This window comes from Ammodytes marinus (assembly GCF_949987685.1).
Source record: "Ammodytes marinus genome assembly, chromosome: 16".
Lineage (NCBI taxonomy): Eukaryota > Metazoa > Chordata > Actinopteri > Uranoscopiformes > Ammodytidae > Ammodytes > Ammodytes marinus.
In genome coordinates, this window is record NC_137220.1 from 18350503 (window position 1) to 18364080 (window position 13578).

Consider the following 13578-nt stretch of genomic DNA (forward strand, 5'->3'; position numbering starts at 1 on the left):
GTCTTCTTACACAAATTCACGCACAATCTAGTGTCCAGTCACCTGTACACTAGCACTTTGTAGAGTTAGAAAAGTAGTTTTAGGTGTGCTCTACCACCCTTTTTCCCCCCCTCACAAACATTTTACTCTTCAGCGTACATTTCTGTTGTGTGTGTGTTACTCTATACTGACCATTCATTACTGATACAAGTTCTCAGACAGAAGAACGTTTAGATTCAAGATCATTCTTCTATTAGGTTTGGTATAAACCTCATGCCAGTCATGCCATGATGTATTCATAGTACTACTGTGCACCACAACAAACTGTGTGGTTATATATTTGTGTGAGCTTAGGGAGGCTTGAGATGATTGCTGCTATGTTTAATGTACGAGTACTGCTGGTCCTCTGTGTTTAGGTCTCAGAAAGAAAGGCTATAAATCCGTCACTTCTTCATTCTGCTGTCCAGGAAGTAAAAACGCTTTGAAGTAATAATTATAGCTCCTGAACTAATTCCCTATGTACTAAGAACTCACTGAGTTTGGAACTGTGTGTAAATGATGTGATATATAGTATATCTGCACTTTGTATAGGTGTGTGTACATAAATATGATATAACATTATATAAATAAAGAGAGAAAGAGCAATGCTGCCTGCTTAAGTGAGAGTTGTTAGCTCTTTTTGTGATCTTCAACATAACAGAGAATAATCTGTATATTCTTCATTAATCGAAGGGTTTCACAAACCAGTTGACATGTGGATAGTGGATAAAATAAAGCACATATATCTGATTGTAGCTGTCGGTTGCTTCTGGGTTTTTACAATGAGAAGGTTCTTGTTATTTTTTTGGGACAGTGAGTCTTGAGTATTTTACTTATTTCTTTTGTTCTGATTTTGTCAAAATTGATTTCAAATGGTAGCAGCCCAATTTTAAAGACATTTTGACTCTTAAATGACTTCACACGAGGGTTTTCTGTTTTATATATTCACACTGCCCAACGCTTTGAGATTCCTCATGTTTTATGCCCTCATCATTAAGCCCATCACATCAATGGTGAAAGACTCCTCATCAGATTTACTGCCAAAGATGCCTAATGATTTACTGAGATGTTAAGAAATAATGGTCGTCCAGAAGTTGTTATTCAAATATATCCAGAATCACTTGTTTATGTACAAGATGTTTATTCCTACAGAATCAAAGTTTATTTTCTAAAAGATCTTAAAAATCCCAGATTCATTTGATCCTTTATTTTCTCTCTGTCCGCGCACGTGAGAAGCAGCTGCCTTTGAAGCAGTGTGCTAACATAGTGATGTCGGATAATGCTTCTTTTGGATCAGCCCTTTCAGTTTAAAAAGCAATGTGATGAATGAAATTATGTTGTTCGTGAAGGAATTGTGTGGTGGCATGCCCATTGTGTCATTTTGTACTCAGGTGTGCTCTGTTTAGTCAGGCTTCCTCCAATGTGTTTGAAATCAGAAATAAAAACTGCAATGTCAAAACTGTCTCAGAGCATCCTTGATTTTGTAAAAGTAGATGATTCAACATGACATGCAGTTTTGGAACTTGTGAGATTTCATATGTGTTGACGTTCACATAATAATTGGTAAATTAATAATGATGAATTTCTGTGTGATTTTGTGTTTTCTTTCATTTTAATTAAATTAATTAGACTGACCATTTATACAGTCATGTTAACTTGCCCTTTCAAAACAAATAACCACAGCCTTCAAACATTAATCTACCTGTATTTACTAACTTGTATATAATGTGCCTGTTCACACAAATATAGATCCTGTTTAGTGTAAAATTATTTAAAATGTAGCCTATGAAATTCCAATTAATCACCTCTCCCTACCAATAATAGACAGTATCTACCATGCATACTCAGCTTAAAAAGTTCTGTACTAAATAACAATAATCAAAATATTGATTCAGCTTAAATTGGGAGACTTAAGATGAATCAATATTTTGATATTTGTTATTTAGTACAGACATTTTTTTCATTTGTTCAACTGTGTTTACTTAGGAGTTAATAGAATAGCCTAAGTGCAGATTGATGCACTTGTTAGGGATATGGAAGTGAATATTTCCTAAATAATTTAGTTGCTGATAATTCATGGTAGGCCAACATTCCACAAGCATAAATCCTAATAGTCTGACTCAAAAAATTGGTTTCATACTAAAAAAGTATTGCAACTTAATTGAAGATGTGAATAACAACTAAGAAGACCTTTGGAATGACTTAAAATGAAACATAATTGAATTAAAAAATACTGGAAGAAAGAATGCATCATTTGTCTTCTATAGGCTAACTATTATTAGTTATGTAAATAATGTCATCTGAGATAAAGACAACAGGTTATTATCATTTTAGGAGAGTTGCAATTTATAATGCACAATGCGAAAAATGGAATGAAAGTGTGTTGGGGAATATGTGTTTTATGGAAATACTGTATGTGTTTTAGAGTTACTCTGCTGTCTGTCAACTTCAAAATGACTGAGAGAGCTCATCTACTCTCCCTGTCTGATGGTGTGTGATACTTTAAATTATAACATATGGCAAAGATAAACTCAATAAAAATATATATTTATTAAAACTGCATAGGCGAAATTGACTAGGGTCAAAATGACACCAATAATTTTTAGAACATAAGTATTTTTTAAAAGCAGAAATAAGAAGAAAATCAGAAAACAATCATATTTTGTTATGAGAACACATTTATTGAAAAAGTAATCAAAAAATGGAATGATAGATTAAAATACCAGTGAGATATGACTAGATGTTTACCTGGTCAAAAAAGACCACTGTCGGTAGGATGATGGTTAAAGAGTGTACTGTACCTTTAAGTTTTGCGACATATCGTAAAACGCTCACTGTCGTAAAACATCACATGGAGACATGATGGACGCTTCTAAGTTGGAGTTGGAGTTTGAATATCATAGTAATATATCAAAGTGGTGTCTTTAGCTGGATTGTGAACAACATTCGTTTTTCTTTTACATCGAGGCTGCGGAAAAACAGGAAATGCTCTCCAGAAAATAGGCGACACCTCAAAGCTCAGCTGACAGCTCAGACCGGCTGTTTCACCGCAGCAGCTCTGCGCGTGTTTATATATGTGTGTCGTGAGTTTATGCTCATAGCCTGCAGTCTGCATGATGTTCGTGTTGGTGGAGATGGTCGACACAGTCAGGATCCCTCCGTGGAACTTCCAGAGACAACTCAACGAAGCCATAGCTGAGGAGCTGAACAAGAAACTGGCCAACAAGGTGTGTGTGTGTGTGTGTGTGTGTGTGTGTGTGTGTGTGTGTGTGTGTGTGTGTGTGTCTTGTGTTAGCTATTGTCTCACAATATTTTGTTTTATTCAAGACTTAACTACCTGTAAGATTAATCATCATAACACATTATGCATTTCATTGGAGTTGGAGTAACTAATCATGCTAAATATGATAATAAACTTTGTATGTGATAGTATTCTAAAGTTTTGTCAGAAATGTGTTGTGCGATCAAGCCAAAGCACTCAGTACTTTACGTTGTTTACTGTAATTTCACCTTAAGTGCATTTGCTGACCTGTCACCTGCTCTGATCACCTGCTCTGATCACCTCAGGTGGTTTACAATGTGGGCCTGTGCATCTGCCTGTATGACATCACTAAACTGGAGGATTCCTATATATTCCCAGGGGACGGAGCCTCACACACCAAAGGTATGACCAATGATATGACATGGCTGTGTGCACAGGGCTCTCTCATTTCCTCCTACAATTCAATCATGCATCATGCCATAAACTGTGTGTATTTTCTGCAGGCTTAGATGTTAGACACTTAGCCAAATAGTGCAACCTGATCAAAACACCATCATCATAATAACTTCTACTACTGAATTAACTGTGCCTCAGCTGTGAACAACTTAACCGGACTCACGCACTGATTCGTTCCCATCTTGCTTTGGTCTCAGTTCATTACAGGTATGTTGTTTTTCACCCGTTTCTCGATGAAATCCTGGTCGGCAAGATCAAATACTGCAGTCAAGAGGGAGTTCATGGTAAATGCTCTTTTTGTAGTATAGTGTCTTTGATCTCTAGAAATGTATTATAAATTGTATTCATTTATTGAGTTTGCTAAGGGAAAAATGTAAAGATTTAGGTCTGCAAAAACTCGGAAATGACAGTTATTGTCTTAATTTATCAAGGGACCTCTTCTAGTAGTAATCCATTGTGAAAATAGCTGTTGATTAGTTTTCTGTGTATCTGGTAATGTATTTATTGACTTCCTGTTTATCAGTAATGATTGGATTGAATTAGATTTCAGTAGAGTTAGTCTAGCTCTTGTGTATCATATTTTTCAGTTTTATTACATGCACACAAAGTGAGTTATCGCTGAAACATTCAACCTCTTTGGGTCTGCAACCCATGTGTTTTTTTTTACACCCCATCAGACAACTTAACTTACTGCATGTACTCTGTAACCTTTCTGTTTCACAGTGACGATGGGCTTCTTCGATGACATTCTCATTCCACCAGAGTCTCTTCAACAGCCTGCAAAATTGTATCCTGACTAAAAAAGCTACGTTATTTAAATAATGATCTAGGATTGATTGTAACTGTAGTTTAAAGGTGGAGTCAGCAATTCTGGTGAACTTTTGTTGTCAAATTCACTTTTTTGTCAAAATCAGTGGATAACTCCGCTACCTGTCCATACTGTGTGTGCGGGCTGAAAAAAAATCTAGTGTTAATACACATTCTAGGCTCTGAAAACAGACATTTTTGTAGCTACGGTGGGCCCCCTTTGTTAACATATCTAACGCGCCCCACACACATCCTACCTCTACTGCGCGTCTACCTCGCGTCTGCGTCTGACTTTTGGTCACAGACTGTGAAATCAACGTAGAGCGAGCACACATCCAACCTCAGACGCACTGCTGAGGCGCGTCGGAGGCACGTCTGCAGCGCCGCTCCCCTTCACCTCAGGAGGCTCGCCTATTTTTTTCTGAGAGCAGCGCGTCTCTCTCGCGTCTCTGTGCTTTAACTGATAGAGAAATACTCTGCTGACAGTCATACCAGCAGCATTCACTCTAGTTACACGTTTACCCGGTGTGTTTATTTCAAAATAAAACATCCCTCAGTCGTATACGCAAATAATCCCTTTATTTCACGATGTAATTGTGCAATCAAAATCCGAGGGATTCAAAACCTAATTTTCAATTAGTTCTGGCATTTCATTTTTGGATAAATGACACATATAGAGATCCAATATAGTGAAGAAATAAAAAAGATCATGATGAGCGCAACAGTTTTCCGTTGCTCTATCTGTGTCTACGGCCTTCTTCTTCCCCGACCACACCCCCCTCTCTCTCTCTCCCGTATAAATCAGTAAAGTGATTTTTGAAATACTCTGCTGAGAGTCATATTGACTTCATACTGGCAGCTTTCGCTGTAGTTTCACCATTTCCTGGTGTGTCCCCTTCAAAATAAAACTTCCAACAAGCAGCAGCAGCTGCTGAGACGTTGCATGTGTGTCCGAGAAAAGTCTGAGAGAGGCAGCAGTAAGGTAAGGCGACGCGCTCCAGAGGTAGACGCAGGATGTGTGTGGGGCGCGTTAGGGTGTGTATTAACCCCAGATTTTACGGACAGGTAGGGGTTGTGAGGAGATATTCACTGATTTTGCCAAAAAGTGATTTTGAGAACTTGCATTCTCCAGAATCAATGACTCCACCTTTTAAGTAGCTGTAGCTCCTGAGCTGTCGATTCTTCCTTAGCTTTCCGCCTCAGTGATGAAGCAGAGCAAGTTTGGCTTTGGGAATATGAGACTGAGGAGGGGGCCCACGACCTCTACATGGACCAAGGAGAGGAGATCCGTTTCCGGGTGACAGATGAGGTCTTTGTGGACACGTCCCCAACGGGCCCGTCCGCTGCAGTGACAGACACACCGGCGCAACCCGGACAGTCCAATGCACCGCCACCACCACCACCGGAGGAGAGCGCAGAGAAGAAAGAGCCACCGTACACTCTGATTGTAAGTACACACTTCATGACTATCGGTATCTATCACTCATTAAAGTTGGAGTCTGCTATTCTGAAGAATACTTTTTATCAAAATCAGCGATTCACTATCTTCTAAAAAAATGCTGTGTAAGTACATAGTCTACGCTCTGTGAACGGGCATGATGCTAGCTACATGAAAATATTTTGGCTGATGCCTTGTATGTTGACGTTTGTGTCCTCATTCAGGAGCGGCCTTCGTGTCATTCTACTAAATGATTTTTTAGTAGAATGACACAGACCTAGCTTCATGTCCCTCCTCACCCATTGCTCTGCTCTCTGCTGTCTCAGGGGACCATCTGTGAGCCGGGGCTGGGGCTGCTGTCATGGTGGAACAATTAGCCCCGCAGATGAAGAAGAAGACATTTGGTGGTAATGAACGGGACCATCTAGACTGGACACACAGAACCCTGTTGTTTGGGAACAGAAGTCAAGACACAAAGTGGAGCTGCCCTCTGAAGCCGGACAATGATGGTGTAAAGCAGCTGATGGGACCGTGGCCCCATTGAGACAGATTGTGTTGTTAATACTGCCAAGCGTCATTACATCTAAATGAAAAATTTACATTTTTTTTATATAATAGAGTGATTGTTGGCCTTCTACGTTGACTTAGTATATTTCACATAATATTGAACCCCAATTCAAAACTAAACAATAATTAAGTAATACATCACTTTAATGATAATGTCATAATTTTTTTAGTATGATTGTTGGGCAAACTCTGTTCACAAAATCTGACTTCAGTGGCTCAAAGTTGGTTCTGTGAAAACTGAATGGCATTGGTCATGGATAATATAGGTGTGGTGCACAACGATGTGAGAAAGGACATTCTTGAATTTTGAAGTGTTAGAAAAAAAGATAGTGATTTTCTTTGTTTACAATTAATTGAGCTGTGGGTCCCGAATTCTAATGCACTTATATCAGCAAGGTCCAAACAAATATAAAGACAAAAGAAACAAAATAAGTGTTTTTCATTGGGAATTACATTTTTCAAGCTCAATAGATTGCCATTATATTTCTTATACTTCTACCCCAGTGGTGTGTGCAAACGTCCTGAGTTTCTCAGCCTTGTAATATTTTGTATTTCATTTTATCGCCACAGTAAAAGGACGTATCGTCAGTGGTTGTGATTTGGGAATTTGTCATTTTGTGTGATTATAGGAAGTGTATATCAAAAAGGATTAGTGACAGGCCTTTAAATCCTACAGTTCGAAGGGCAGTGAAAGACACGCGCCTGTGTGTGTGTGCGCGCGCACACACTCACACACTCACACTCTCTCTCTCGTGTTTGTTGTACAAGCAGAAATGCAATGGGCTGTTTCATGTGACAACTGCATGGCCAGTTGATGTTTGTGTGTAGTTGTGAATCTAGGTCACTGCAGTATTGAGCTTTTAACAACAAAAATAGACTGTTTGCATGTTTACCCCTTTGGAGAAACATTGCCAAAACAATTGCCTTAGAAATCCACGTTTAAGAAAAGGTTGAAATAATTTACCATCTAAATAATGTTAATGCATAGGATACGTCTTGTGCATTTTGAGTGCAGTCTTCAAGATAACAGAGCAAACCCTTAATGAAGCAGCACAAAAACGGCATGATGATGGGTGCAATATGATGAACATTATGAACTCACAACAAACAAGGACTATAATGTCTCAGTACACTGAACACCCTGTTCCTCCAATACCGTACATGACAAGGAATGAAGAAAGTAATTGACACACACACACACACACACACACACACACACACACACACACACACACACACACACACACACACACACACACACACACAGTCGCATCACGCTATAGGAATCTCCGCCAGCTGCGCAGACTCAGCAGCCCCTCGCATCGTCACATCAGGGTTTTCCGTCGGTCTGCGCGGATTTAGTAGACTTATTTATTTAATTACTCGTTATATAATAGACACCGACCTATTACCCATCCGCATACACTGATCGTCTTCAACCGTGGCTGCCAATGCAGTAAGTATCATTTCTGAGAATATAAAGCCTAGGCTACATGTTGAAGTGCCTGCAGGGGGGGAGTGTGTCGGTCGCTTTGTTTTGGGTTCAGGAACATTTATTTGTTTGTGCATGCTTGACAGAATAACCGCTAAAAAGACATTTGATAAACATTTGTGATGTTGGAGGTTTGAACGATGTAACATTTCCCACCATATTCGACCGCCAGCTTATTGTGTCTATGAACGGACCTCTCATCCTGCTTTTGTCCAATTTATATTGTCTGAAATTATTGATTGCTTTTTCCGCCTCGGAACAGTTTTTAGAATTTGCTGACTGGATCTGTGAATTGGGGATACATCACTTTACCTATCGCTATTGGCCAAACAGTCTACAACAGGAGAAAGGGGTTGTCAATACAGATAGATAAAATGTAGAGTTTTTATGATTAGATTTTTGGAAAGTGAAGTGAAGTGTATATAATTCAGCTCTCGAGACAAACCACACAAACACACACGCGCGCGAACCCAGACTCACGCAAACACATAGACCTATTAGTGGTTTCTTTTCATAATCACTGGAAAGAGGTTTGACCCCCGACCCGGGCCACAAGATCCATGACCCTCTTAATTCTGTCACAATTCGTTTTTGCACATCCAGCTGTGCTCCAGTTGCTGTCTGAAGATGAGTGAAAACACTGTGGCCGTGATTGTTTTGGTCCGTTCATAGTAGCCTACCGTAGTTTCTTACTATTAATTATAATTATTATGATCATTATTCTAATAGCCTAATCATGTTGAAAAAAAAACATTTTATCCGGACCTCCTATGTTATTGGGTAACGTAGCCCAACGATATTATATTATGTCTATAGTAGCTTAGGATACTCCTAGGATATGAAATCGGTTATGTGGGAATGGGGCACTTGGCCTACGTCATGAACGCACCAGTGTAGGTGGTGTTCTGCAGCTGTTCTGACGTCACACCGCGTGCGGAGCTCTAGCTCTGCGTGCATCATCAACGAACAGGTCACGCACGCGCAAACACACGGTTTCCGGTAGTTGAGTAGGCTACTAACAGGGGATCATCCCATTGTCTCCTTATTCTAACCTTGAAAAATCATGGTGGTGATCGGGAGACTAGATTATGGAGAACTATTAAAGGGGCAGGTCACCTGACAAAACATGAATATTGGTTGGATATTAGTTGGCTATTTTTGGCCTATTGAATGATGGCAATACAAATACAAATAAAACTGAAAGATAGATAATAGGTAACAGCCAAAGGGGAAACATCCAAAGGCTCCAAGTGGAAGAAAAAAAAACCTGGATTTAAAGGAAATTGCACTTTGAGTGAAAAATACTGCTCCGACTTGAAAACAGCTGTATAATGTTTTTTGCTTTTTGCTTAAGACTCAAGTGGGGCTTGGAGACTATGCGTTTTTTAATAGAAAGTCTGTTACAAATTGGGGCTGTGAAGGCTAGGAGGAACATGGGGCAATGATACTGAGGGTACATTTTATATATGTTTTCGAACCATATTTTTTGCACAATGCTGCATTGATTTTGATCTATACCTAAGACTGAGGAGGGGTTGGCTGTGTCACCTTAAAATCTTTTTTCCTCTTTATTAAACAACATGAGTGTGACATGCAGCAATAGAGTGATACATTCCTGGAAATGAGGAAAGAACAGAAAAGGCCCTGTTTACATCATATGCGATATGCCTCTTCATTGTGTGTGGTTTCTAACCATCAGCTTTCCCCCATCAGCCACATGACAACTCTCTGATCTTCCTTCGCTCTCTCTCACTCTCTCTCTCCTCCTCACAGCAAGTCCTCCTGACAGACTTGAAGCGACAGTGCTGACCTGGATAACCACAGAGCCAGCGTCCCAAACTGAGATAGGGTTCTCCAAGCAGACGGCCTCACACATTCACCAGTGAACAGACAACGGTGTCAGCAGCCTCCGGCTCAAGAAGTAGCAGCAGCATTCAAAACTGCATTCACGCCATCCTGCCCCATCCTCTTCCATCCTCCTCCGCTTCCTTCACGTCTGTCATGGCTGACCCCAGCCTCACGTCACCCTCTGGGACGCCGCTGCGCTCCCCCAGTGCATCTCTCTCCCTCTCCTTCCCTTTCCCGAGGGAGGGAAGCCGAGTATGGGAAGACGGCAAAGAGCAGTCGCTGCCTAGGAATCTGCCCAGCCCGTTGCCAACCAAACGCAACCGCACCTACTCAGCGTAGGTTTCAAAGTACACATTTACTTAAATAGGCCTACTGTTGAAAAAGATTCTACTTGTTTGAGACTTACCATTTCATGCTACTTTAAAACACTACATTTCAGTACCACTTTTTATTGAGGCAGGGTTGTGACATTACGAGGCACGATGTGGGTGTTGATTTGACAAAAGGGCCAGATCCCTGACTTGTATCACATAAAATAATAAGTAGCCTACATTATCTTAAACTGCTCCTTTCTTGTCTCACTGAAACAATATTACAGTAAGTTAATGTTTGTTTTTCTCTCTTTACCTGCAGTACGGTTCGTGCTCTCTCAGCTCCAGTGAGTAAGGGTGTGTGTAAGAACTTCTGCAGATCACAAGGTCACGGCTTCATCCAACCCTCCAACGGCGGCGAAGACATCTTTGTTCACATCTCAGAGTGAGTGGCAGTTACACTGAACATGGTCTGACAAATACAAAATCATGCACATGATGTCGCCTCCGAAAATGTACAGCAGACAAATGAGCAGCATTGGCTGAATTACAAATAGCAACACAAACTTACCGCAGATACTCAGCAAACAACACTGTTTACACAAGTCCTTTTTTTCGACAAGAAAGCAAATTTTCTGCGACTCTCCCTAGGACACTGTGACACCTGCAGTACTGTGCTGGTTTTATTCTACCTTTTTAATCAGGAATAGGTCAGATATTACTATCCTCAGCAAAAGCAAGTTTGTGAAATTCCTACAAACTCAATATGTCAGATAGGCCAGTGATGTTTAGCTAGACATCTGCCTAGTGGGTCCGAAAAGATTTACCTTGTCAGATTTTTTCTTTATTGGAGCTGCAGCAGATGTCTGTATTTGCTAATATGTGCCTGCGTGTGTGTGTGTGTGTTTGTGTGTCTGTGTTTGTGTGTGTGTGTGTGTGTGTGAGAGAGAGAGAGAGTGTGTGAGTGTGTGTGTGTGAGTGTGTGTGTGTGTGTGTGTGTGTGTGTGTGTGTGTGTGTGTGTGTGTGTGTGTTTGTGTTTGATCTCTGTGAATTGTACTATTCCGTTGGAAGAATCATCAGACATCTTGGGGAAGTACACTTTTTGTCGTTGTTGCTGAGCGTGAGATAAGATCAATACCCCTTTTACATCTGTGAGGGCCTTGGGAATAGGAAATATGGCTGGGGAGGAGGGACAGAGAGGCAGACTGTAGCAAGCTCTCCATTCGACATGTATCCCATTGTCTTAATTCTACTTTTTTCTTTCAGCATCGAGGGGGAGTATGTCCCGGTGGAAGGAGATGAGGTCACGTACAAAGTTAGTCGGGTTCCACCTAAAAACCTGAAGGTGCAGGCGGTGGAGGTGAAGATCACTCATCTCAATCCAGGGACCAAACACGAGACCTGGTCCGGGCAGATCATCAGTTCGTAGGGCCTGATGCTCTGGGGCCTGGGCTGGGTGGGGGAATGGTGGTGGACCTGTTCTGGGATTAGTTTAAATTCTGTGCTCAAATCCCTGGTTTAGAAACACGTTTTTTTTACCTACACAGCAACATGTCCAAGAATTAACAAGTGTCAATAGATCAGTTGTGGTTGGTGTGTTGACAGTCGCAGAGCAGATGGCCCTTGTTCAAAACGGTCTGTCTCTGCCACACGAAGGGATTTTGCTGTGTATGTGAAACTGACCATTTGCTCATTGTAAGGGAAAAGACACAATTATTTTATTCATTTATATTTCATGGTAACAGTGATAAAAGTCAGATTTTTTATGTGAGGGTAAAGCGTAAATCTCTACTGGGAAGAGCTATAAGGCCACATTTTTCATGGAGATCAGCTAAAGTATGAAACATTGGGAAGACTCAGTTTCACAATTCAGTTTCACTTCCCTTCTTTAGAGCTGTTATGCTCTTGTTTACATTGGAATCACATGTTGAGTGCAAGGGTGGGTCAGATGACTTGTTGCTTTCACAGCCTTTATTGTCTACATATCAAGTGCAGACTTTGGAAAGATAAGGAGAAACTTTGAATTCAACAACAGAGATGGTGGACGTTAAAGCAAGTTGTTTAGGGAATTTAGGTCAAAGAGATTTAAATGATTGTTGAGCTGAGTGATGGAAAGTTGAAATGGCAGGTGGACATGTCCTTAAAGCAGTTCAAAACCACAACTGGTTTTTGCCTAGAAACGCATTTGAAATCTACAAATGACTAAATAAAATCCCTGAATATAAATAGTTGTTTGTTTTCACCTTCAGGGCATCAGATTATGAAAATGTCTTTAAGGGACAAAAAAAGGGGGAAAAGGAGGATGAGAGTTAAAGATGTGAAATTGTGACAAATGACAAAATCACATTTAACAAGCATTGATATTTCAACAAAAACAAAACAACATATTTTACTGTGAATGGAAAGTGATTTTCCTGAAAAAATGCATATCCTTGGTTGTACTTTCTTGTTTGTTGTTATTTATTTGAATAAATTATATATTATATTTGTTTCTCCTCATATTGCAAGCTCTATATTTTGCGTAAAATGTAACTTCCACTCTGAAAACTACCAAAACACTTCAGACAAACCTAGTGGAGTTTTGTCAATTGGCTGTTCTGTTTGGAAATCTTCTGTTTTGAAGGAGTCTGGAGCCATAAATAACTTATCAAACTTAAACTATCAAAACTATTTCTAAATCTCTTTTTCTAATAATATGTGTGATGTATTAAGCATATGCGTAACGGTGAACGTTATGGCTTTACAGTTAGTGCTGATGGAGATCAATGTCACATAAATGTTTTTCTAGTTATTCAGGTCTTGCTCTCTATGTTCTGTATCATGTCATTTTCTATTATATCTGTCCCATAGAGTCTCTATGCATCTCGCCTGTCTGTCAGTGTCACTGCCTGAATCTGTTCAACGTTAAATCACGTCACACCAATAGGCACTTTCTTTTGTAGACAAGCCACTGTGGTGTTCTACTGAGCCTTGAAAGAACATTAAAGCATTCTATGATTCACAAAGCTGATGGAAGCTGTGTTTTTTTAAATGGTCTGTGAGTGAGACTGAGGGAGGAAGAGGAAAAGTGGAATGAACTCAAGTGGTCAAAATGTGGTGAGAGATACAGTTTCCTAATGAAGAAGTCACAAGAGTGTCCAGCAACAACAGGCATGTTGCTATTGTGGGGGCGAGGTAAAAATGAGCTAATGACGTATTAATCTCATCACTTCCTGCCTTTTTTCTAGGCCAATACAGTATATGGTGACACATAAACTGATGTTGCCCTAAGCTTGAAACACATTGGATAGCAGACTTCAAGTCTTCTTGTGTTCTTCGTGGCCACTGAGTGCTCGGATACACTGCATTAATCATCTATTACATTTTCTTGCATTTCTG

The 13578-nt window shown here is 40.1% G+C and overlaps 2 protein-coding genes across 2 annotated transcripts; both read left to right on the forward strand.

Annotated features, from left to right (window-relative positions):
* Positions 1–2869: 2869 nt before the first annotated feature.
* On the forward strand, positions 2870–7139 carry polr3h (polymerase (RNA) III (DNA directed) polypeptide H). Its single transcript, XM_080043453.1, has 6 exons — positions 2870–3245; positions 3586–3682; positions 3934–4020; positions 4460–4523; positions 5747–5990; positions 6308–7139. Exons 1-6 carry the CDS (start codon positions 3132–3134, stop codon positions 6356–6358), a joined length of 657 nt encoding a protein of 218 aa, XP_079899579.1. The 5' UTR covers positions 2870–3131; the 3' UTR covers positions 6359–7139.
* Positions 7140–10041: 2902 nt separating this feature from the next.
* csdc2b (cold shock domain containing C2, RNA binding b) lies at positions 10042–11629 on the forward strand (the record flags this gene model as incomplete). Its single annotated transcript, XM_080043455.1, has 3 exons — positions 10042–10223; positions 10522–10644; positions 11467–11629. The coding sequence occupies 3 exons, from the start codon at positions 10042–10044 to the stop codon at positions 11627–11629; spliced, it is 468 nt and encodes a 155-aa protein (XP_079899581.1).
* Positions 11630–13578: the final 1949 nt, after the last annotated feature.

Bases quoted from the DNA above. Each gene is read 5' to 3' on its own strand.
- polr3h (XM_080043453.1), top strand. From the start codon at position 3,132: ATGATGTTCGTGTTGGTGGAGATGGTCGACACAGTCAGGATCCCTCCG. The intron at 4,524-5,746 runs GTATCCTGACTA...TTTCCGCCTCAG, and splicing joins CTTCAACAGCCTGCAAAATT to TGATGAAGCAGAGCAAGTTT. The intron at 5,991-6,307 runs GTAAGTACACAC...CTGCTGTCTCAG, and splicing joins AGCCACCGTACACTCTGATT to GGGACCATCTGTGAGCCGGG.